This window comes from Salarias fasciatus, chromosome 22, assembly GCF_902148845.1.
Source record: "Salarias fasciatus chromosome 22, fSalaFa1.1, whole genome shotgun sequence".
In the NCBI taxonomy this organism is placed as follows: domain Eukaryota; kingdom Metazoa; phylum Chordata; class Actinopteri; order Blenniiformes; family Blenniidae; genus Salarias; species Salarias fasciatus.
In genome coordinates this window covers 12,948,037-12,972,182 of record NC_043765.1, presented here as the reverse complement: position 1 = coordinate 12,972,182, position 24,146 = coordinate 12,948,037, and the positions used below count along the sequence as shown (strand labels likewise).

The 24,146-nt window shown below is 42.8% G+C and overlaps 1 protein-coding gene across 3 annotated transcripts in view; it reads left to right on the top strand.

Annotated features, from left to right (window-relative positions):
• col16a1 (collagen, type XVI, alpha 1) overlaps window positions 1-24,146 on the top strand; it is a 76,500-nt gene that overhangs the window by 44,847 nt on the left and 7,507 nt on the right. For 2 of the 3 annotated variants that reach the window (XM_030082257.1, XM_030082256.1), the window contains exons 20-58: window positions 58-180; window positions 758-793; window positions 2,323-2,358; window positions 2,621-2,743; window positions 3,729-3,773; window positions 4,155-4,190; window positions 4,324-4,377; window positions 5,402-5,452; window positions 5,525-5,668; window positions 6,277-6,312; window positions 7,193-7,300; window positions 8,116-8,238; window positions 8,314-8,367; window positions 8,464-8,505; window positions 10,017-10,052; window positions 10,137-10,190; window positions 10,286-10,354; window positions 10,438-10,491; window positions 10,897-10,923; window positions 11,906-11,962; window positions 12,279-12,323; window positions 12,467-12,538; window positions 13,307-13,360; window positions 16,312-16,365; window positions 16,489-16,608; window positions 16,721-16,762; window positions 16,845-16,916; window positions 17,001-17,045; window positions 17,845-17,889; window positions 20,172-20,225; window positions 20,321-20,374; window positions 20,500-20,553; window positions 20,649-20,693; window positions 20,789-20,842; window positions 20,937-20,972; window positions 23,137-23,199; window positions 23,274-23,345; window positions 23,472-23,525; window positions 23,647-23,691. In XM_030082257.1, coding sequence (XP_029938117.1) covers window positions 58-180; window positions 758-793; window positions 2,323-2,358; window positions 2,621-2,743; window positions 3,729-3,773; window positions 4,155-4,190; window positions 4,324-4,377; window positions 5,402-5,452; window positions 5,525-5,668; window positions 6,277-6,312; window positions 7,193-7,300; window positions 8,116-8,238; window positions 8,314-8,367; window positions 8,464-8,505; window positions 10,017-10,052; window positions 10,137-10,190; window positions 10,286-10,354; window positions 10,438-10,491; window positions 10,897-10,923; window positions 11,906-11,962; window positions 12,279-12,323; window positions 12,467-12,538; window positions 13,307-13,360; window positions 16,312-16,365; window positions 16,489-16,608; window positions 16,721-16,762; window positions 16,845-16,916; window positions 17,001-17,045; window positions 17,845-17,889; window positions 20,172-20,225; window positions 20,321-20,374; window positions 20,500-20,553; window positions 20,649-20,693; window positions 20,789-20,842; window positions 20,937-20,972; window positions 23,137-23,199; window positions 23,274-23,345; window positions 23,472-23,525; window positions 23,647-23,691 — 2,388 coding nt within the window. The remainder of the gene's footprint in view (window positions 1-57; window positions 181-757; window positions 794-2,322; window positions 2,359-2,620; window positions 2,744-3,728; window positions 3,774-4,154; window positions 4,191-4,323; window positions 4,378-5,401; window positions 5,453-5,524; window positions 5,669-6,276; window positions 6,313-7,192; window positions 7,301-8,115; window positions 8,239-8,313; window positions 8,368-8,463; window positions 8,506-10,016; window positions 10,053-10,136; window positions 10,191-10,285; window positions 10,355-10,437; window positions 10,492-10,896; window positions 10,924-11,905; window positions 11,963-12,278; window positions 12,324-12,466; window positions 12,539-13,306; window positions 13,361-16,311; window positions 16,366-16,488; window positions 16,609-16,720; window positions 16,763-16,844; window positions 16,917-17,000; window positions 17,046-17,844; window positions 17,890-20,171; window positions 20,226-20,320; window positions 20,375-20,499; window positions 20,554-20,648; window positions 20,694-20,788; window positions 20,843-20,936; window positions 20,973-23,136; window positions 23,200-23,273; window positions 23,346-23,471; window positions 23,526-23,646; window positions 23,692-24,146) is intronic. The other variant, XM_030082258.1, reaches the window with a different exon arrangement.

Below are 24,146 nucleotides of genomic sequence, written 5' to 3'. Positions count from 1 at the left end.
ATGTTTATGCGCTCCTGTACTGACACAGTGTGCGCTTGGCTCGCGTTCCGTCTTCAGGGTGACCCCTGCGAAGTGTGCCCGGTGCTGCCCGCAGACGGGTCAGGCACGGTAGCGGTACGAGGGCCGCCGGGGCCTAAAGGAGATCCCGGATTACCAGGGATAGGAGAGAGGGGGCTGCCTGTAAGTACAGCACTTTGAGTGTAATGTATTCGTCTCCCGCTCCGTACATTAACTTTAACATTTTTACGATGCTGCCACATGTTGTATTTGACGATTAAACCTTGAGCGGTTGTTTTTTTTATTTTACTTTGACTGTTTTTTTTCCCTACCTGAGGGTTGTATTTGCCCATGTAATTCCCACAGCAGCTTCATTCTAAGAGGTAAAAAGGTCTTTTTTCCTAATGCAATTTCAGCGCGTCTTCACCGTTTGTGTAGTGAGTTAAGCCTCGCAAGGCTGCACATTGTGTTTCCCTTTTCTCTCCGTTCTGCATCTCCCCACTTACCCCAGCAGGTGGAATGGAGAATGATTTGTGAGGGGAAAAAGAATATAAATCTTGGGCCTTATGAGATTCTGTGTGCAACGATTTCCAATAGTGCCAGCATCCATCTGTCATACCTGGTTAGGGCAGAAGGAGAAGGAGAGGGAGCACCGACCTCACTCCTGCAAACTTGAAAAACTCTCTTGCTTCTGGATCCTAACCTCCTTTCCTCTACTTATTTATTCTTCTTTTTTTTTCCCCCTCTCTGTGTTTTTCAGGGGCCTCAAGGTGCAGATGGCACGGCAGGACAGAAGGTAGAAGAGCCTCGCCATCATTCATTTTCTGCTTAAGGTTCATTCCTATTCCGCGGAAGTGTGACCTATACGCTCTCATCTGCATTCCCACACATACGAATATGCAGACGTCAGCACTGTGGAAGACCCGCTTCTGAAGCGGATGCAAGAAGTTTAGGGGAACTCAGCTCCGCGAGACGCAAGAAGGAGCACAGTCCACACACACACAGCGAAGCGCACAGTTTTATTTCTACTGTAATTTCAAACAAGATATGAAACGTTGATCACACAAACTGAAATATTCAAGCCTTTTTTTTTTTACTTCAATGCTCATGAAAATACAATCAAATTCCACAAAATATGAGAATATCACAAAGGTCAGTCCAAAAAAAAAGTGTACTCCCAGAAACATCTTTTTTATGCATGATACACTGAATCAGTGCAGGATGGCATGAAGATGAGCCAGTGGCGCAGCTGAGGCGTTATTGAAGCCCAGCAGTCCTCTTCTCATCGGCTCCGTGGCTGGACCGTCCTTCATCCTCCTCTTGACAACAACCCACGATTTGTGGGGTTCAGGTCAGGCCGTCCGGGCCGCCAGTCAAACTCGGTAATACCACGGTCAGCGAAGCAATTCTGAGCAGCTGCGGTGCTGCGGCCCGGTGGAAAGTCCTGCTGGAAAAAGGAAATCAGCACCTTCAGAAATATGATCAGCAGGCAGAGGAATGAAGCGCTCTGCGATGTACAGGGAGATGCTGGAGTGACTGAATAAAACAAAGGGGGAAAACGGAAACGGATCATATCAGAGAGGAGAAGAAGGAAATAAAACATCTATCTTCAATTTAACTGTTGAAATCTGGATGTGAGGCAACTGCATCCTGCTGACTGGAGATATTGTTCATTTTTTGGTTCATGTCAGACGCATCCAGAGAGAAAATCAGCAGCGAACAAGATGTAAGCTTTACAAAATGGAGAAATAATAACAGTAAATTTTCAGTAATTTACAGCTGAGATGACACTTTTCACTAAAGGTAGAAAAGCATCACTGAGATGCTGAAATGAGATGCAGATCCCAAAAACATGCTGCAGTAAAAGCCTGTGATCTCATTACAGCTTGTAGAAATCCACTTCAGTCTGGAGAGAATCACTGCGCCTGGCCAGAACATTTCAGGATCTCCAGAAGAGACGTGGACTTCATGTGGTCCCTGAACTGAAACGAGTGCAACATCTGCCCTAAGCCTGCACAACCTTTTCTTTACAGTTCAAAGCATCAACCTGCTGCTCAACTATTTCCACACTTAAAGACAAACAGTAATCGAATGATAGATTCAGATATTAAGGTTTTTTTTTTTTTTCCTTTTGCAATACTTTTACTGGTAATTACAACCAACACACACACATTTATCTTGACTTATGCACTCCCTCAGCTGCCTAATTGCACTGACCGGCACACTGGCAGCAACATGTCGAGACTTGACATCTCAAAGCAAGCGAGTTTGTCAGGATGAGTTGGGAATAATTTGCTCCTCTGCATGTGTCTGTTCTTTTTGAAGGGAGAACCAGGATCAGGTGGCAGCAAAGGAGAAAAGGTCAGTCCAGTGTCTTTACTAAGATTGAGGCTCTACTGTTTTTCTTCCCCGACTTCTTTATTTGTTTGTCAAATAGATTGACGAGACCCAATCAGGTAAGTTTGCTCTGGTTTCTCTTGCCTTCAAGTAATTTGGTTTGTTTACCCCTGACTGAGTCCTTTTAATTAGTCCTGATTGAAGTTTGAAGGAAGTCTCTGACCCGTGGTGCTCTCCCTGTGTGTGTGTGTGTGTGTGTGTGTGTGTGTGTGTGTGTGTGTGTTAGGGCGAGCCATGCTCCGTGTGCCCCACTCTGGGAGAGCTGCCTCCGAACCTGCAGCCCAACGTACAAACGCAGCAACAGAAAGGCGTCAAGGGAGAGCCTGGGATCGGACTGAAGGGCGAGCCGGTACGTCTGTTATTAATGAGGACAATTTGATTTCAGATATATATGTTTATATTAAATTCATATTTACATATATACATTTATGCACGATTGTAAACACAGTTCATGTATTATGCATGACCTGCCTCTAGGGTAGGTTGTATTGATTATCATTAATTAGTTTGTGTGATCATAATAGAACAAAAGGTAAATGTTACTAAAGCATTCACAGAAATACATCCAAGGTGAAATTAGCAACTAAGCCCATGTGGTCTTTTACACACACACACACACACACACACACACACACACACACACACACACACACACACACACACACACACACACAAAATACACAACAAAGTGATATTGATTGAATTCGGGCCGGTTAGCCTGGTTTTCTTTTGATTATATGACTTTAAGATGTTCAGAAAACGTGAATGAGAGCTTTTCCAAGTTAACCTAACAGTGCTGTATTACTTTATAATAAACAGTCTAGTACAGGGGTGTCAAACATAAGGCCTTGCAGACCAAAACTGTCTCGTAAGAGGCTCCAATCCAGTCCACCACACCACCAAAGAAATTATGGAAAAAAAATCAACAAGATTATGTTAAAATTGGCTTAGTGGTACAAATTGCCTTATATAAATAATGATATATAAACATATATAAATATAGACATTTTCATCATATATACACTGAACCACAATAACAAAAAAAGTTTGAAGTTTAAAATTAAAGCTTATTATTACCAGTCTGGCCCACTGGAGATGAAATTGGACTGTGTGTGTCCCCGGAACTGAAATGTGTTTGACACGCTTGATAGAGGAGTGATGCTCAGACACGAGGTAAAAAGAAATATGTTTCATAACCTGACCTGGCCCTAGTATTGTTTTAGTATTTTCCCATTTTTGATTTTATTTGCATCGCTGTGTTCTGCTTATCGGTGTGTGAAGCCGTAAGCGCCCTCATTAAAATGATATATCGTCCACTTTTTTCCGCTCCACAGGGTGAGCCGGGAAATATGGGATCACCTGGCCTTAACGGAGAGAAGGTAAGCAACATAAAGAAGAAAGAGCAGGAGCGAGCGGGCGACCTCGATAGAGGAGGAGGCTTACTTGGGCGTAACTCACGCAGTGGGGATCGCAGAGAGTTCCCTAATAGATTTTTACGAGAAAGATAATCACAGCAGTGCGCTAATTTTAGGGCCCCCAAATTGTCTGCCATGGGGATTTTCCACAGCTGGAAGCTAATTAGCAAAAGGCAGATGTAGTCAAAAACCGAAATAATTCAACATGGATGCACTTTACTACGGAATGATATCATGAAATCCCCAAAAATTCAAGCTAAAAAAAAAAGAAAAGAGAAAAAACTATCCATTCTTACAGATCCGTGAAGTTCATGTGGGGATTATTTTGTTTGTGTTTGTCTGAAGGGGGATGCAGGCAGTAAAGGAGCCGATGGGAAGCCGGTAAGGTCAGATTCAGTTCTTAAAAATGTTCTGCTTGGTTTCACTTCTTGATTCGGTCGTGAGACGTGAAACGTGTGCGTGTGTGTGTGTGTGTGTGTGTGTGTGTGTGTGTGTGTGTGTGTGTGTGTGGCAGGGAAAACCTGGACAGAGGGGACTTTCCGGCAAGGATGGACTCAAAGGTGCAAAGGTGAGAGAACAGTGTGGATGTCGGGCAATCTGGTGGAGTTAAATAAAGAGATCAGATCGTTTAGGAGGAGCTTCACTTAACGTGATGAAAAATGAAAAATCTGCATAAATTCAATCAGTATTTGCATGTGTTTGTATGCAGTCATTTTTATGTTTCTAATCATGTGTTACTTTTCTAATGAAATTGGCCAAATGTGTGTGCTTCCTGGTCAACAGGCAAAGCTCAGAAAAACACAATGTGGTGTTTTCAGACACTTTTTTTTTGTTGTTTTATTCCTGATTTATCCTGAAATAATGCATCCATCCAACTTATAGAAGAAAAATGATTTTAGAATGATGTGACTGCACATCTCTGGATTACAACCGTCAGAAACTGTGCAGCATTTGCACTTGAAGTTCTCTTAAAAATGAAAACCTGAAATTTAAAACTTAATCCTACAGATCCGGATGAGTAATTGAAGTTATTTGCCTTATTTACTTCCCCGGTTTACTCGTCTACTCAAATAACTTATTTCATGAAGCATGTACACGTCGTGAACTTGGAAGAAATTAGTCTTTGAAAAGGTTTTTCCTTTCCCAAACCACCGGCATCACCTTAAAGAAATAAGTTCAATAAGGTTGACAGTTACCGGCTGTTGGAAATTAAAAGTGCATCATCCTCTCGGTGCGGATGGCGTGAGGCGAGCTAAACATCAGCGTGTACAGGCCTGATGTGCACAATTAAGATATAACAAGACACAACATTCCAGATGTGTGACTTCAGTGGAAAGCCTCCTATCATTCATGCAGGTGAGACTTAACGGAAAAACTTTAAAATTCAGTAGTAGCGTTTATCGGTTTTCGGATCCTTAATGGTTTTTTTCTTTCAGATATCAGATAACTTCTGACCAGACTGAGACGTATTCAGTCAGATTGTTTACTCTGCTTAAAAAAGAAGGGTTGTTGAATATAAGTCTTGGAGTTTGTTCAAAAAAAGATTCTTTCCCAGTGTTTCTCTCCTCCATATAAATTTCTTTTGTTTTCAGGGAGAACAGGGAATTCCTGGTCTCAGTGTTCCGGGCCTAAAGGGTGAGAAGGTAAGGTCACAGGTCGCATGCGCGTCCCTCAGAGCCTGACTATGGTTCACACTCCTTCCCATCCTTCCCCAGGGCGAGTGCGGTGTGTGTCAGTCGTCAGAGGTCGGCAGCGGACCCACCCAATCGAAATGGCCTGATTCAGCCACCGGCAAACCAGGGGAACCAGGTCCTCCGGGGCTGCCTGGACCTCCAGGGCTCGGGGCTGACGGTAAACAGGTGTGTTGTCAGAGAAAGACGAATGTTTTCAGAATTGTAACAGAGCCACATACTAATGATTCAAACAGATATTTAAAGGCTTCTGCTCTTTATTTCCTGTGACTGAGAGAAACATTCGGAAGTCAGACTTTCAACCAGAGACTCATCCTCCCACCCTTAAGAACCTCTTCGCCATGGCAACTATTGCTTCATCAGAATTATTACCAGGCGTCACATCATAATTCATGCAGCAGCGTCTTGGTATCCTATATATATATTATTTTTTTGAGGTTAAGAGTCCAGTGGACGGGTGAAAATGAGGAGACGGACAGAAATTCACACACGAAGCGAATCGGCACGTAATGTTTAGTGTACAAGTGGGATTCAGGCGGATTCTCGCTGCCCTCCTCTTCTAGTTACCAGTGATAATAAATCTCTGTCGGCGTCGGTCGTCCTGCTCAATTACATGCTGTGTGCCGCTGTGGTTAGCTGTACGTCAACAGTTAATATCTTACCTGACCACGTCGAGGGGCGTGCACGTGACTGCTCACGTGTCTTTCCATGAATTTACGTTTTTTTTTTCCTTGTAAATTTTGCATCCCTGCATCACTCTCTATTTGCTTTTCCAGGGTCCACCAGGACTGGTTGGCGCTAAAGGAGAAAAGGTACATTTTCCAGCTGAATTGTCTGTGTACGTTAATCCCACAGCAAGTTAAAGATGCTGTCTGTCAGTTGAGGAATTAAACGTGTAATCCGATCTCATGAGGCTTTTATACTGTGACATGTCCACTCTCACAAAAACAGCCTGTAATAAATAATCCAGTGGGGGGAAAAAAAAAAAAAAAATCCTCAAGCAATCAGAGTATTGGGAACATCTCTAATGAGGCTTTAATAACAGTCTGAACTAATTTGACATGTGCTGAACTCAGAAGGAAAACATCCGCCGCACGCTATCAGATTATATTTCAGCAGAGTCCAGGCAGCCATAGTGCTTCATCTTTGACCAGCAGATCAGTCTTTGGGAACATTCACATCACTTTGCCCTGAAAAAAGCAGGGAAATAAATCTGCCATCAACACAGACAGGCTGCCGCCTTAAATTACCTTGAAAGCCATCCTCTGGAATTACTCGGCTTCAACTTCAAAGCGGAGCCAGATAGTTACTGGAATACTGAGACTGATAGTGTCCATATTGGAGGGCTAAATGAATTACTCCCTCTCTTTTTTTCCCCTTTTTTCCACCTAAGTTCAAATGAATCAAACACACTGGCCCTGGTTTCCTGAAGGACACGACAGTGACCATTCATACCTTTGTTGAAATGGGTCATTTTTTTACCAAAACACATTGAGTTTTTGTGTCTTCCACACACACTGGGCATATTTTTGTCAATATGTATTTTTGTTAAAATATGACGACATGAGTTGTTCTCATTGCTGTTTGTTCTCTGCAGCATCAGCTGTTCATAAATCTGAGTGTATGTTCTTAATGAAGGTTGGAAAAGCTATAAAAAGGTGACTGTCTGGCTTTTTTTTTTTTTAATACCAGGGCGAACAAGGAAACCAAGGAGAAAATGGATTGGGTGGACCTCCAGGTGCTCCAGGACTGCCTGGAGAGCCGGGTCGCGATGGCTTAATGGGCTTGAAGGGAGAGAAGGTACAGTATATAATCTTACTGGTTGGACTAATTTGTCGGTGTGATATTTTTTCTGATTAGCGTCATATAATTTAGTGCTCTGTATAACTCCAATTCGTATCCATCGATTCGATGAATCAATGGCGCCAATACAACATATTTATAAGAAAAATATGAAATATTCTGGTTTTGTTTAAGATCCCGAATGTTTGAAGCACAGCGGCACATGGAGCTCATGACGTTAGGCAGCAACAAACAATGTCACATTATTTTATGCATATCCACTCGCTTATGTTAAAATAAAGATATTCAGCTGAGCGGCTTTTAAGTCAAAATTTTTCAGACTGATATAACACTGTGTAAGTTAATGGATCCCTGGCCATGTATATGGCAGCTATCAGGGAAATCACAAAGCAAGATTATGCATAATCTACTGAATCATTCTTTTCTGTTCCTAATATAAGTAAAAACTGAAAAAAGAAACTTAAATTAGAAAACTTAGGAACGTTCTTTTTAATTAAATGATTAAATAACAATTTTATGCATATTTTCATGTCATAAACGCAGAAAGCAGAGGAACAGCTGTCCCTTAAGTTGAGCAGCTTCAGGAAAAAAACTGAAATGCATTTATTCTTGTAGGGAAACAGTATATAATTATAGTTTATATTAAATTTTGTCTCCATCTACTGTGGTCACACAGTTTTTTGCGAATGCAGTTTGTGGTGGATTAAAAATGATTACTAATTAGCTAAATGAGGGCGCTGATATTTTTTAATTAAGAACGCTTTTCCCACACGGGCTGTGAGTGATGGTTTTGATTTGTTGTGCTCTCCCAGGGCGATGCCTGTACCAGCTGTCCTTCCTCTGACACTGTGGCGGGCGACGGCGTCGCTGTGCCGGGCCCCAAGGGGGAGCGAGGGGATCCTGGTCCTCCAGGAGAGGGGAAGCCGGGCAGAAACGTGAGGAGGGAATTGCGTGATTATATATTTACTGTAAGAATTGCTGATGATAAGCGCACCCATTTCGATTTTCAGGGAAAACCAGGTTTGCCAGGTGTTCAGGGGCTGGTCGGTCCCAAGGGAAGCAAGGTGAGGAATGTCCATTTATTGTATTATCCTGTTTATAAATACATGCAGAAGATTGTGTCTGTAAATCTATTATTGCTGTTATTTCACCTCCTGTAGGGGGAGGCCGGGGCTGCTGGAGTCGGGCTTCAAGGACCACAAGTAAGGTGTATTTAGAAAAAGTTTAACGTTTAAAGCTGCTGCTACTGATACAGAAAATATACCTGTATATACTGTACCTGCCTAAAGTGTTGAAAAGCAATGCAGATCGTGTATGGGAAATCCGGAATTAAAAGGAAATTCTTTTTATTATTATTAATATTATTATTATCATTGTTATTATTGGCTTTGTTACATCTAAAGTGGTCCAATTTCTCATTTTATAGACCATTATTAAATTATTGGTTGTGTCTAACACATCATCTGGCAGAACTAGTAATTACCACCTCACAAAATACGTGTTTCACCATGAAGAAAAAGGATTTTTGTTTTGTGCTGAATGCGAAAGTTATAAAAACAAGCTATAAAAAATATAATCATGATTTCTAGACCTAGACTGCGACTCGAAGAAAAAGTGACCCAGAGCTCATAATGTGTAAAAAAAAAAAAAAGATACATATTTCTCAATATTAGTGCTAAATTTTCTCATGGCCCTCTGGGAAAATGTTTCACCCACCTCATTTTTCCCAGTGAAGTTGTATAAAAAAATATATATATATATATTTTAAATTTTAGTTAAACATTTATTAAATAGCTGGTTGTGTTGTAACGGCTGTTGTAAGTCAACAAGAGAGAATGGTTTCCATGGTAATGGTTGACCGCCTCCGATCACAGTCGGAGAATGTTCACCAAATGTTTAAAAGACAGTTTAAAACACATAATAGTCCATAAGGATGCCGTACTCTTGGGGCAGAGGTTGAGAGAGATTGGGAGTTCAATTTCCACAGAGAAAAGGTCACCACTGTGCATCCCTGAGCAAGACCTTTGACCCCATCTGCCTTAATCCATGCGTTTACATGAGACTTTTTATTACTGTATAAATCCGAATAAAGCCTAATTCCCGTCTAACATGACAGTTTAAACTCCTTAAAACTAACTGTCCGTGCGTTCTGCGCTCGCTCCGCCGTGATGACGTAATATCCAAGATGACGGCCCACAGCCCGCGGTTCGATTCCTACGGAGACGATTTATTTAACGGCAGTTTTATGAGAATTGGATACCACGAAACAAGCAGATGAGCGGGCGCATAACGATGCGGACGCTTTCAAAGCTGTAGCATCAAAGTTAATAGAGAAACGACGAAGAGAATACGCTGTTGACTTCCGGGAGACGTAAGTACGTTACGGCCACGCCCTGTCCAATCAGAACGCTTCGCGCTCAATGTGGCTGCTCAGGAAGGGCAAATGTGGAACAAGAAATTTAACCAAGGGGATTAAGAAAATATGATTAGTTTGTTCTTTTTTTATTTAGTTTTCATCTCATCAGTCCATTGAGCAGTAATAGGAGATGTTTTTTCAGTGAAGTTTTAACCAACCTGTCAGTAATGCTGGATTGTTTTCTCTTCATTGTGCAATAAGTTCCTGACACGAAGGAGTCAATTTTTATCCCAGATGTTAAATATTTTGTCCTCATTTGACTGCATTTTTCATTTTCCTCTTGTTTATTCTTCACAGGGGACTGAAGGACCCAGAGGACTCCCAGGACTTCCTGTAAGCCTATTCAAACATCTCAAGTTTTACATTTATATCTTAAAAATGTTTCAGACTGGAATCAGATTGTGTGTTTCTACACAGGGGCCTGCTGGGGTCAGCGGACTGCCTGGCCCTGCTGGCACAGAGGGGAAGAAGGTGGATTAAATCAGAATTCTTTAATTCCACACTGTCATTGAGATAAATACATTCACCCTGGTCAGTTTTAAATGTCGTACATTTCCTGTTTGCAGGGACCCAAAGGTGATCCTGGACTTCCTGGACCACAGGGTCCACAGGGTGTTGGAGCAGCAGGACCCCCGGTAGGATCACAAATCTGAGTGTTCAGATGATGTAATGCCTTTATATCCTCGAACACCGTGTCCCATTTCCTCCTGGCCCACAGGGCAGAGACGGAGCTCCCGGCTCTGCAGGACAGCCGGGACCTGAAGGCAGACCCGTGAGTCGCCGTGTCCCTTTATTGTCTGAAGTGCTTCTTTCATTTGCATGTTTTTCTTGTTCATTTGCATCATTAACTCAACAGAGCTGTAAGAAAAATGAACGCCACTAAACTGAAGTTTTCGCCTCTGAATTAATGTCTGCTCGGAGTTGTAATTTCCTTTTTGAGCTTCTTTGGGAATTGTCCTTGATTTAGGCATCATTTGTAACTGAGGATGTCTGCCCGGATCCATAACAGAGGCAGTGTCTGCTCCCATCTCATCCTCTGTCCCCTGATCTACGCTCGGCGCGCGGCCCCGTGAGCTTTCCTCTGAAACAACAAAGCAAGAGTAACTAAGTGTTTGTCGTTGTGTGTGTGTCTGTCTGTGTGTGTGTGCGGCTGGCTCTTCTCCTCCTTCTCTTGCAGGGACTTGATGGAGCCAAAGGGGACAAGGTAAGTCTACCGTTTTGTTTGGATGAAGGGAACTGCAGGGGTTTGGGTATAAGGGGATGGAACAGATGGTAATCACAAGAGATAGCTCAACGCCCTTACTGCCGCACCACCCGCCACACCCCAACCCACACACACACACACACGGACGCTAACACAGACATACACACACACACACACATACACCGGCCTCGGGGCACAGATAGAGTAGCAGCGGAGGTGACAAGTGTACTGTTGCTGGCAGACAAGAGGAGTTTTGGGGGCCCTGAGAGAGGGCGTACGCGAGACTATTAATTACCGCATTCATCAGAGCAGCCAGTCGGCGCTGTCACCGAGAGGGCGTGAGGGATGGAGACGCAGTCGAGGCGGTGCTGAAGGGTCACAGAGGGTGTAAGACGCGAGAGAGGGGCATGTGTGACGGCTGAGTTAAAATTAAAGTTCAGAATGATGGAAAAAAAAAAAACGCTGAAAGCAAAGAGACTGAGCAAGAGGCAGACGGGTTATGTGTATTTACAGTCTGCAGAAGCTGCTCTGGCGGAACTCTTACATGGTGCTTTACTCAGGTTTTGGTGTCTGACAGAAATTGAAAAAAGGAACCACATAATTCGGAATGCATTGTGGGTATTGTATCGGCTTATGGCATGGATCTTTTTCTTTGGCTGCCACAGCAAATCATGTCATTTGAATGTTTTATACAGAATACCTGGAGACAGTGTCTTTCCTCTGGCTGTACCTGCAGATAGAGGAAAGACACGCCGATTCCACACAGAAAATCCTTGAATTGGAATCAAACTGGTTGAGTTAACCACTACGAGTTTTTGCCGCCTTTATGAAGATTTCACAGAACTGTGGGAAGAAAAAAAAAAAAAAAAAACCCTCCTAAAAGCTTTTCTTCAGTTATAGAAGTTTTAATGTAAAATGAGGACTTCGTTTTGCAGGTTGTGCAAAGAGCTCCACTTTAGCTTGTTTTAAATGTTCATTTCAGGGCGAACCTGGAGAGTGCAGCTGCGTACCGCCGGGGCACATGGGTGCTGGCGGACCAGTGAGTACACACACACACACACACACAGTCACGTGCACACAGGGGAATAAACACATGCAGTTAATGCATTCATTGCATTTCTGTTCTTCACACTAGGAGATTAAACAGATTCTTTTAACACACTCGCAGGGATTTCATTACAGACTCCACAGGAGCCGTGTTGAGAAATTCACACATTTACTGCTCTGTATGTTTTCAGCGGTTTGACATTTGTTGTGTTGCACTTAATAACTTCACACTGTGCACTTTCTGTTTATGCCATAAACACCGGCACTGCTCTGATTATTATTATTATTTTTTGCTTCTTGCCTTCCAGGGAGCTCCAGGAACTCCAATAAGCACGTGGCAGCCCGGGCCTCAGGTCTGATCCGTCAGCCAGGACTCCTGCCTGACAGCTCTGCGTCTCTTATTACCTTTCAAACTTTGGCAAATCGCATCATTCTGTTTGGACTGTGATTTTTTTTTTTTTTTTGTCATTTCGAGTCTTGCTTCCATATGTTGCAGGGCCCTCCAGGACCTCCCGGCCCTCCTGGTCCCCCGGGGCCGCAGGGACTCATTGGAGTCCAGGGACCTCAGGTAAGAGAAAGGCTTCGAAGGAAGTTGGAGTGGGAGATTTTTTTTCAGTTCAATTCAGCAGCTGCTCCACGAGCCTGAATTGAACAAGACGGTACTTATGATGCAGGCTTACGGCTTGGGCACTTTGGGTTCATGCTTTGCATCTTCAGGGGTGAACATAATCCATAATGTGCATGTAGGAAATGGACTGATCTGTGCAGTAACCTCAACAAAAAAATAGGCTCGAGACTGAAATCCCGTTCAAACGGCACTAACCCGTCAGGTGCTTCAAGCTTTAACCCGCGTGGGAAGCAAATGAGCAAGCTTTTGGTATGTCAGCCTAGACATGAACAGTTATTTGAAGGTCTGGTTTTAATCTGCAGGTTTGCCAAATGGTTCATCCAAAATATGAATTTCTTTGAGTTTTTTCGGGGCAGTTTTGTCTTTTAAACAGACCTTCAAATAAAGTGATGCTCTGTGCTGCAAGAGTCAAAGGTGTAAACAAAACAAAGCAAAGTAAAAGCATTCAGTGCAGCTGACTGAACTCAAGAGGTCATGTCTCTGACGAGGTTGCATTTGTTCTTATCCAAAAAAGTTCATAAATTCAGGAGGATTTGGATTTTTTTATTTTTTTATTTTTTTTGGCAATTGTGAGACACGGCAGAGAAGGAACGACCTCCGTCTATTTTGAGCCTGCTCCTTTGACTCTGCCTTAACCCCTGGTGGAGATGGGAGTTGTTCGCCCTCGACTGGCAGCAGACGAGTTCAACCTCAGTTCCTTCATTTCAGGGTATCCCCGGAAACGACGGGATACCGGGGAACCCGGGTTTGCCTGGAAAAAGCGTAAGTAAAAGTAATAGAAACAAAAGCAAAAGGAGGAGAGGTGGATCTTATCTGCCGTGAGTCAAGATCTGTGGCCCACATCAGTATTGCATCCGTGAGGAGATGGGATTGTTAAAAAAAAAAAAAAGATGGCCCTATTGTTTTCATTGTGTGCCTTTGTAAGCATTGAATTTATGCAGTAACACATCCAAAGTTTTAGTCCGTTTTTTTTTTTTAAACTAGTTAAAAGTGAGCTTTTATGCGTCACTGTGGACTGTCCTTATTTTAAAGTGGAGAAATGAGGTGCGGTGTGGAGTTTCTGAGTACAAATTGTGTCAATTTCGTCTCTTTCAAGTCTGTTTATGGCTTAATTTCATTAGGGGAACATCAATGCTGATCTCCAGCCAGCACTCAAGGGGAACTTCACCTTCAGCAGAGGAATTAAAGTAACTGCTTAATGAAGGAAAGGGAGACACTGTTGAAGCTGATCTTATAGAAACTCTGCAGAGAAGTTTTGATTGGTTGCACATTAAGGAGCGCCTCCATTGTTAAAATGACTACGCAGACCTAATCTCCATACTGACACGAGGGAAATGAAGGGAGAGAGAGAGAGGAGGGCGCTGGAACCTGACTGAGTCTTTACACAAGATCAGATCTGTTGCTAAGCTGCAAACATTGACAAAACGCGGCAGATTTTGTCCGCTGTAAACCCACTTTAGAACCCGTTTGGCCTTAATGTGGGTCATATAAACCCATCAGTGTTTCCTTTCTTCACTGCTTCCGTAGGTATTATTTCTCTGAGAGCAGCGGCTCAGCGCTCAGGGCCCCCACAAACTGCTTATGTCTTTAAAAACACTGTGTTGCTCTGAAAAATCACAAAGTTGGCTATTTGCAGATCCCTTAAGAGCGTGGCTGAAGCGAACATTGCACAGTGACATATAATTATAAAGAAACCTTCCTTTGAGCCCGTCTGGTATTGCACACGGCCTCCTTGTGTAACAGCTAATAGCGTGCGGCATAAAATAGCCTTTCCAGCTAATGGCTCCAGTTTGAACAATGTCAAATGGCTTTGTAATGACTTTGAAAGCAGGCCAGGTGCTATTGACATGCTCCCTCAGTAGAAAGGGTCCCACAGCTCAGACGGGGATCCTGACACTTTTCTCAGTGAATGTGGAACGAGAACTTTTATTTAAGTGCTTATTAGACCTGAATTCTGAACCATATCAAGAGGTTTGGCAGTTTTCGGTGTTTTGTCAGGTTTACCTGCACGCATCCAGTTCTCACTTGTCTGAATGGAATGATGGGACCGGGCCAGTTCTTCTCTTTATTATATTAACACACGCAAATATGTGATATGCAGCAGCAGCGGCACCCTGAACAGAACTCTGGGAGTCAACATATTGACAAGTGTGCTATCTCATTTTTTTTTTTTTTTATGGAGTTTTCCACATGTGTTCACATTTCTGTTTCCCAACTTTGGAATGAATTAGTATTTTAACATGTGTTGTTTTTTCTAAATTTTAATGGATTTCGGGTTAAATGCTTCACGAGTGTCAGTAAACACCCGATTTGTAATTTTTTTTTTTTTAATGTATTTAAGTCTGTTACAGGTGTGTTCGTATGTTGTTTTGTGTCAAAAAAAGACGTTAGTTCCAACACATGAACATTGATCGGGCATCAGAGGGCTAGCGATGGACAGTTTGGGGTTCATGAGAGATACTGAGAGGGAAAAGACACTACCTGTAATCGTTATAAAGAAGCAATGAATTTATAATGTGAAAGAGACAAATGACTGCCACATTGGCAACAATGAAGTCATTTCAGAGCAATGACACTGCAGATATGTCTATATAATACTGAATAAATAAAAATGATGTTAAGCCCTAATTCTGAGGGTGCCAGCAATTTGAACTTGGATTAGTTAAATCAGTGAATTTGCATAGAAAAAACTCAGACAGACCCGTTTTGAAAAACAGCTGTGTTCTAGTTATGTAACAAGATTTTATTGAGAAACCATTGTGGATGAAGCTGATGCCAATAATGATCAATAGCATAATAACTACAGTAATCTAATGATATTGAGCTTTTTGAATGTGTTGGATAACAACCTAATAACTTGCCAATAATGTAATGAAAAAAAAAAATAAAAACATAACTGCCATTCAATACACAGGCGAACTGTGCAAAATCTGCAAAAACAGCTTTTGTCTCCAAGAGATGCAGCCCTGCTCATCTTTAATGGCTGCTCTTATTCCATTTTGAACAGATTTCTTAAAATGCCACTCCTGTTTTAATGTTTTAACATTTATTGCTCAAATATCCTGTTGGCAAATTATTACATTGTTGGTTGTTGCATGCTTGAAAGTTGCCATGCTTTTTATTTTTATGCACACTGAAATGGATTCATGAATATTTTTAGTATTTCTGTAGGACTTTATAGATATCCCAGTGTCAGTTATTTTCTTTTGGAGCGATTTAGGAAGTTGTCTGTGGACGAGATGTCAGTCATATCACAGCTGTCAGCTTAACTTTTACAAATGTGTCATTCATTCTTAACAATATCCACATATCACAGTTTTTTTTCTTCTTCTTCTTCTTTCTACCGTGGTCGATGATTTTCTTCTGATTAAAATGAATGTGTAACAATCAACCACGACCGAGGCGGCGTGGTGTCTTTGCCGTGATGAGTCACAGGCCTGCACGGAAGTCTGGATCCGTCTAATTGCCAGTAACAGTCTGTTAAACAAATGATTACGCTAACCTTGAGACGAGGCACCGGTCCCCATTGTAGTCGTGTCCCTATTAAGGAGTCGTGTCATGGTGAAAATGTCTAGTAGCTGAAGGACCCTCACTTTGCTACGGCGTTGTCCTTGAACTGCGTTTCGAAGAAGGAAACTTTTTTGTCTTGCGTGAGAAAGGAGGTGATGACGGTCGTGTGGACGAGGATTAACTGGATTTCTGTTTCCCTGCAGGCTTCTACTGGGACACACAACCTGCCCCGAGACTCCCCTGGAGTTCCTGGTGATGTACGTTCATGAGCAGAAATCTACTTTTGAAGGAGTGTGTGCATTAGCGACAGCTTTTGATCAGCATGTTTGAGTAAAAATTGATGCGTGTGTGTGTGTGTGTTGTGTATGTGTGTAACGCAGGAGGCCTGTGAAGGGGGCTGTTCGCCAGGGTCCCCGGGGGTGCCAGGTATGGTTGGTGCCAAGGGAGAAAAAGGAGACGAGGGCAAACCTGGTGTCACCACCTTGGACAGCTGTGACAGGGTAGGATTCTTCTGGGAAGGTTTGGGATGAATGCAGAATGGAAAATCTCCTGCTTTGCATTGTTCTTGACTTGATTTGCGTCCAACGGAGGGTCCTCTGTGTCTGCCTGCAGTGTTTGGACAGACTGAGGAGTGAACAGGCGACACAGGCAGTGGTCAGTCTAATCTGTCGTCTCACCATCATTTATGTCTTCATTTCTAGAGTTTACGTGGTTATTAGATTTCTCTTCCTCGCAGGGAGATCGGTCCTGCACAGGATCGCCAGGAATTCCAGGAACGCCTGGACCGCCGGGAATACAAGGAGAGCGAGTGAGTGTCAGTCGTCGTGTCGCCGTGTGAAGACGAGATGACGCATATATGAATCACCTTTTAACATGTGTGTTTGGCCTATAGGGCTTCAATGGAGAAAGAGGCCCAGCTGGGATACCAGGCAGCATCGTGAGTGTTTAGGACTGATTTTATCCATCTGCTCACACACTCATATTTACCTGTTTAAAAAGCCTACCAAGGGAAAAAAAAGGAATCAAACTGTCATTAACACTGATGCCAGCATCTTATATATAAGCATTCTTTTCATATTTGCAACTTGATGCTTGTTATGCCTGAAGACAGTAAGTTCTACCCACCTTGCCAGTTCACTGCCTCAATCCTAATATGATTCACTTTGATCTGAGAGCATCAGACGCCAAATAGTAGCCCTAACCCACAGGCTAAATGGGCCAATGGCATTAAACAGTGTGTCATTTGGCTCGGTCCAGATCGAGGTTGTTCACCCTCCGCACAGAAAGTTTCGCAGCCTGTGATCGGAGGACTTTTCCAATACTTTACTGGCATCCCGCTCCATTTTAGCACATTTAAAGTCTATTATCAACAGAGAAATATCCAATAAAGCGTGTTCTAATCACTGTATCACATTAAATTTGCTCGTGAGGGAAAAAAAGATTTTGTTATCATTATTTTAGGACGGCACCTCTGGGGATCTGGTCTCAGAGCTTAGACGTGAGGAGAGTCTTGACAGGAGCTGATTGTTGCCACCGTCCATGAGTTCACAGAGCCCCCTGCTGGCTGCAAACTTTCCACATCGCTCACACGTGTGCAGAGTCTCTGCAGAGTTCATCTAATTGTCAGGAACAGACCGAAACCTGATTTGAACCAGACATGTAGAAAGATTTCATGTTTATCAGTTTGCCTCCTCTCGAGTGTTCTGAAGTGTTTTTGTTCATGTTTTTCTTCCCAGGGTCCTCCTGGTTTCCCCGGTCCTCAGGGCCCATCTGGTTCACCTGTGAGTTTCATTAACACCTTCACACATTTCATCTGTTTTCATTATTAAATTCCTGAAATAAAAAGTTAGAAAAGAGTTCTGGTACTTTAATTTTGTGACAACTTTATTTTAATATTAATGGTTTAGTTCTGCTTTGTTTTTTTCAAGATCCAAAGTGAAGTTAATCGTTTCTTTTAGCAATTTAGCAACTACCAAAGTAGCATTTCTTTCAAAAAAGACTTATTGGTGATGTTTATGGATTGTTGATGTGACTGCTTACAGCTGAAATGTGAGATGTTTCATGTGAAATGTATTTAAAATGACCAAAAATAATCAATAACTGTAGGTCCTGTAAAGTAGTGGCTCAAATTAATCTGTTTTCTTTCAGTTATTCCTACTTAAAATCTAAAATCATTATGGAAAAACTCTTATATTCAAGTGTTTTCACATACTGTATGTTCGCAATTATGACTTGAAAGCAAAAATTTGGAAAAATTGAACAAAAAAAAAGACTTTGTAAGTGTAAATTGAGAGATGAACGATGCAGCAGTTCTTTTATGTGGCACAAATTCTCATTTACTGTTAAATATCTCCATCTTTTTCTGTAGAACTTTGAATAAATTCGTCTTTTGGCCTGAAAGCCGTTGCGATCCATCACACAAGTTTAGTGGGGAAATAACTAAGGCTGAGCAGAAAACTCTTCTCACACATATAAAATATTACCAGAAATATGCTCTTACATTGTGGAGTTTTAATTTATAACAGCACAGTTTCCATCATGGCTTTATGATGTATTGCTTTATATTAAAAGCCTCATTAAATAAAGACGGCACTGGATGAAAAGCTACAATATTTTGCGCAAAGATACAATTGAGCACAAGTATAAAACAGAAAACTGCTCATGTAAAAGCACACATTTTAATAAACACATGATGCTGCTTATAACCGGTATAATAGATTCATCTTTCTTTCTTTTTTCCCCTCTTCTCAAATATGGATCATCTCACTTTTAAATCAGGCCCCGCTTGATTATTCCGTCTCTGCCGTCCCCCCCCCCCCCCCCCCCCCCCCCCCCCCCCCCCGCCTCCCTGCGTGGCTCTTTAATGAAAGTTATTTCAGATGAGGAAACGGTTTGGTTGTCTCTTTCTCTCCAGTTGTTCAATTATTCCCCACGTCGGAGTGATGGAGAGCGGAGCCGCTGTGCAGACTGAGAGCCCTCCTAATTCTCCTCCTCCTCCTCCTCCTCCTCCTCCTCCTCCTCCTCATGGGGATTTATTGTTTTAGTAGAATAGAGATGCTAAATGGGCGAGCCGTGTGAGCGCCGCGTGGAATCCATTTGCAGCGTAGTTGCACTTTATGGCAGGTGTTGCCGTCTGCGGCGTGCGGCGACAAGTCACTTTGTACAGTTTGCGAGGGGAGTGTAACCCCCGCCGCTTGACGGCGTTGCTCGTATTCGGGGGCCGAGGAAGCCATTTTCTCTAAATCACAACCTCCTATAAAAAAACGCTCTCGTGTGACCAGAGTCCTGCTATTTATTGAAGCGCCGCTTCATTAATTTGTGACAGAGAAAGCCCAATTTAAATCACCGATTCTGATGATTTCCTATCTTCATAAGAGCATCTTCTGGCAAGAAAAAAATACTACTCCTCATTTGACTTACATGAGCTGTTGCTAGGCAACAGATCACACTTACACGTGCAAATTATTATTTACATGAAAAACGCCATTCGGCAATTCAATTAGTAAGCTGATAGTTTGAACACATCGCCCGTGCAAGTCCACCTGTGATGTGACGACGACCGCTCGCTGCTCATTAACTCCCCCAAATTGTCTTCATTATTTGGTTTGTTTCGGGTGTTTTTACACTTCTGTATGTTCTGTTGAGAAAGTGAGAAAAGGATAGCGAACAGGGGAGTAAAATTCTAAGGTATCAGCATCATTTATGCCATTAAGAAAAAAAAAAAAAAAAAAAAAAAAAACGAAGAAGAAATAATGAAGCAAGAAGGAAAGCAGTTGGACCGAGCAGGCAGTGTTTTGCCTCTGGGTATCGCCATCCCAGAGCTAAATTACCATCCTGAAACCTTACGGAGGTGCAGAACAGAGGACAGAGTCCGCTGGCGGTGGTCCCACGGGGGACACATTTTCAAGCCAGTTAGTCGTTTCCTTTCTTTGATATTGACTTAACGTGTCTTTTTTTTTTTTTTTTTTTCCCCTTGCTTCCACCTGGGGACCCTCTATCGCCGCCACGCAAATCACCCCCTCCCCCTCATTATCTAATCCCACCTCTCCGCTGTCATCCTCAGGGTCAGCAGGGCGAGCGAGGGGAGCCCGGCCTCGCGGGCATGAAGGGCGAGCAGGTAAAGCATCTGACAACCGGTTTCCCCCGAAAATTATAACACGTGGAAAAATAATTGGTTCCTGTGTTTGATTGAGTCTGTGATCTTTACCTCAGGGCGCTCCGGGGACACCTGGATATCCAGGAACGATGGGGCTGCCTGGACTGCCTGTAAGTTGCTCGCCATGCCTCATTATAAAGGAACTGTGGGACTGACGACGCTTTGACAGCGCTCGCGGACGGTTCCACTGACAAGCAGGCCGCCGCTGATTCACTGCCTCTCCGTGTTTTGTCAGGGACTGAAGGGCGAGCGAGGAACCCCGGGAAGCGGCGGGCTGAAAGGCGAATCGGTAAGCCGCCGCGCCCCGCACTGTCATGTCGGACAAAATGAATCTGCCGCCCGCGCTGTATATTATTGGCAAACATTTCCTTCCCCCCTCCGCAGGGTCCTCCCGGCAGCCCCGGCTATCAAGGACAGGCGGGCCCACCGGTCAGTGTTTCATCATAAATTTGGCTTGGCTCGGTCCGCCGTCTCCATGCATCACTTCAGACTGTATTAAGTGAGAGAACATTGTGTGTCTGCAGGGCATTAAAGGAGACACGGGCCCCGCGGGGCCTGCTGGTCCCAAAGGAGATCAGGTATGTAACCACAGAGGCTGCGATCGTCACTTTACACCAGAATGTCAACGAGGGAAATACTGGATTTAGCTCACTGTCGTCTTATTATTTGAAGGGTTTCCAAGGACAGCCGGGTTTCTCAGGACCACCGGTATGTAAACAACTCTCTAACTCCAACTAAAAAAAAGTTGGAAAAACATTGTCAATACATTTCTGCTCTTAAACTGTGTCTAAAATGAGTAATAATGGATAAATCTAGTGAATAACTAGAAGTTACACACTGGGCTTATTTGTTTTTATGATAATTTCTTCTAATAAATTTGACAGCTAGCATGAAATCTGGCATTCCTCCTGATCTCAGGATATTTTGGCTGGTGCCTCATCCCCTCACAAAGCTCTCCAATATCATCCATGCACAATACAGCAGCTATAGGAGAAGTTTTTTGGGGACATTTAACTGTATTTTACACCAGAAAGTATCAATAAAAGTGGCTTTATGTTGTGATTGTAGTCATTTTCAGTAGTGATTGTTTGGTTATTGTGAAGTTAAAGATATTTTCATCCCATATAATCTGCATCACAGTAAGGAAAACCTTCAAATTTTATATTTAAAGGTTATTATGGCAGTATTTTGTTGATTTGGCCCTCTGAAGATGAAATTGCGCTGAACTAAAATGTGTGTGACACCTCTTATCCTTAACCCTATGAGGATAAGTTTGACTTTGAGTCCATCAATTAGTTAAAAAAAGGAACCAAAAGGCCAAAAAAAAGTTGCCCGTTTAAAGGTGCTGTAGGCAGGATTTTGCTAGTCAATGCTAATTTTTCTGTGTTTTCTTTGGATTAAATGTTAGAGTATCCATTGATAATCCTTTAGGAGTGTAGCATAATTGCACTACCGCGAGGGTGCAGCGCTTCCATCTGTCTCTGTTCTGAGCTGAAAAGGAATCTCGACCGCTCCAGGTATCTTTGACCAATCAGAAGAGCCCCTGAGGCTCTAACCATGATTGGTCGAGGGGCGTCCGTCACACGTTCTCGTGGGAGGGGCTTAACTTGCGTCAGGGCGTGAGGTCAGAGAAAACAGGACAGGATTGGCTGTGCTGGGTTTCAAATCGCCATCTTAGATGGGTCAAATCGCCGAATCCTGCCTACAGCACCTTTAACTTCCACACCTGATTCATCTAACTTAGGTTCCTGCAGGCTGGAGCTGATCTCAGAGAGAAGCAAAGTGACTTGAAGAAGCATTAACGTTAACATGATCTCCAGCCAGCTTGACCTAGAAGGCTGAACACAATCCCACCATCTCAATGACACTCTTTTTAAAACTCGCCCATTTCTCTAAGAACCATTAAATAGAGAAATCCCACACAAGGAGAACATGCAAACTTCACACAGAAAAGCCTCAAGCGATGAATCTAAAAATGAGGCACGATTGCTCATCGCTTTACACCGTGTTCCCAGGTACGGTTGTATAATGTAAAAAAATAAAAAATAAAACATCTGGTAGTGTAGCTTGTAGGTCAGTAACATGACTGGAGGCTGAGTTTTTCTTTTTTTTTTGGTCAAAAAAACAGACATCGGGAGACGCTCACCATGCTGGGAAAGGCTGTAGGCAACAACTCAGGAGTAATACCGCTCAGAAGAAAACCGTGAAGAACTTGAGGGTTGCATTATTCATGATGTGTGGGCTTCACTTCATATGCCAAAAAAAAAAAATTAATCTGGGAAGGCTGGAATTCACCGTGTGAACAAAATAACGTCCAGTAATTTAATCTCCTTCGACTTTTGGCCTTCAGGCAACTTTGCATTAATGACAGTTTGGAGTGTGTAGCTGTAGCTGCGCAGATCCAGTAGTATTCCCTTAAAACTTCCACACATGGAGAGCCGGCATGGTCCCGGTTGGACATCTGTTTTTAAGATGAGATAAATTAAAGCACCTCGTCCTGTTTAATTGGGAATAAAAGTCTTTGGGATTATATTTTTTTCATTCCTTCAAGATGGAATGAAGAGGTATCGTCCTTGTTTAAAAGTCCAGTATTTGTAATGACTTTCAGGTGCGTTCTTGCCCATTTCCTTGCTCATCTTGGAAGTTGATTTAATCTTTAATGCATTATTTGTATGCGATTTCATTACAAAAACAGCCAACAGCGCCAACTCCTGGCCTGGCATGCTAACTGCATCGTTTTCAACATTTAAATTCCATCCAGTGCCATTTTTCTTTTTGTTGCTGCCAAATTTATAAATCCTCAAAGCATTTGAAGTGCACATGTTCGCATTCTAACTTTTGTTGGTTCATATGTTCATGTGTGTATGTTTAGGGTGCTCCAGGTCCTCCTGGTAAGAGTGGAAGGGAAGGATCTTCTGGCCTTAAAGGGGACAAGGTGAGTTGACATCACAGGTGGGACTGTGTTGTGTTCGTCGCCACGTTTTGAACTAAAACCTCCTCCTGTCAAAGGGCAACGATGGAGCTACAGGCTCTCAGGGGTCAACTGGACCCCCCGGCTCTCCTGGCTCCCCCGGCTTGATGGTACGTATTTTATTTTATTTTATTTTGTTTTATTTTTCTGGCTGCATGTGATCTATCTCTGACTTCCTCAACGCTTTTATGCACTGTCCACGACTCTGAATCCTCATCTGCTCTCTGTGCTGAAAGGGCCCCCCGGGCATCGAGGGGATGGATGGAAAAGATGGGAAACCAGGACTGCGGGTAAGTCTCACACACACACACACACACACACACACACACATTAGGGTCCTAACACACAATGCATTGAGGTGTTACTGTGTAAGCTGGCTGACCTGTAGCACTGGGTGTTTTTCGTTATCAGGGAGAGGCGGGCCCCCCGGGGCCGGCAGGACCACGAGGAATCCCAGTGAGTACTGACTTTAACATTTCCTCCACCTTTGTGCCGAGTCGAAAACTTCACGCCTGCAACATGGGAAATATAAAGTATTTAATCTGGAATGTCATATGTTCTTATTTGTTACTTGTTAATTGTTTTTTTTTCTTGAAGTTTCAATTAGCTGCATAAAAGAAAAACAACCTGAAGTCAGTCCCAACATCTCTCTAATTAATTTCCTGCAGGGACACATAGCAATGAACGTAACTTTTCTATGTTAAAGAAAAAGAATGTATTGGATAATTCTTACCTAAATCATTATATTTAAACATGACCTGTTTTGTTATTTTGAGATTTAACAGCCTTAATGCATCAGTCTTTTTTAACTTTTAGATGATTTTTTTGGACTAGTATTTGTTAGGCCAACCAGCCAACACTGCAGAGATTCAAAACATTTATTACGAACTCTACAAAATGTAGCATTCAAA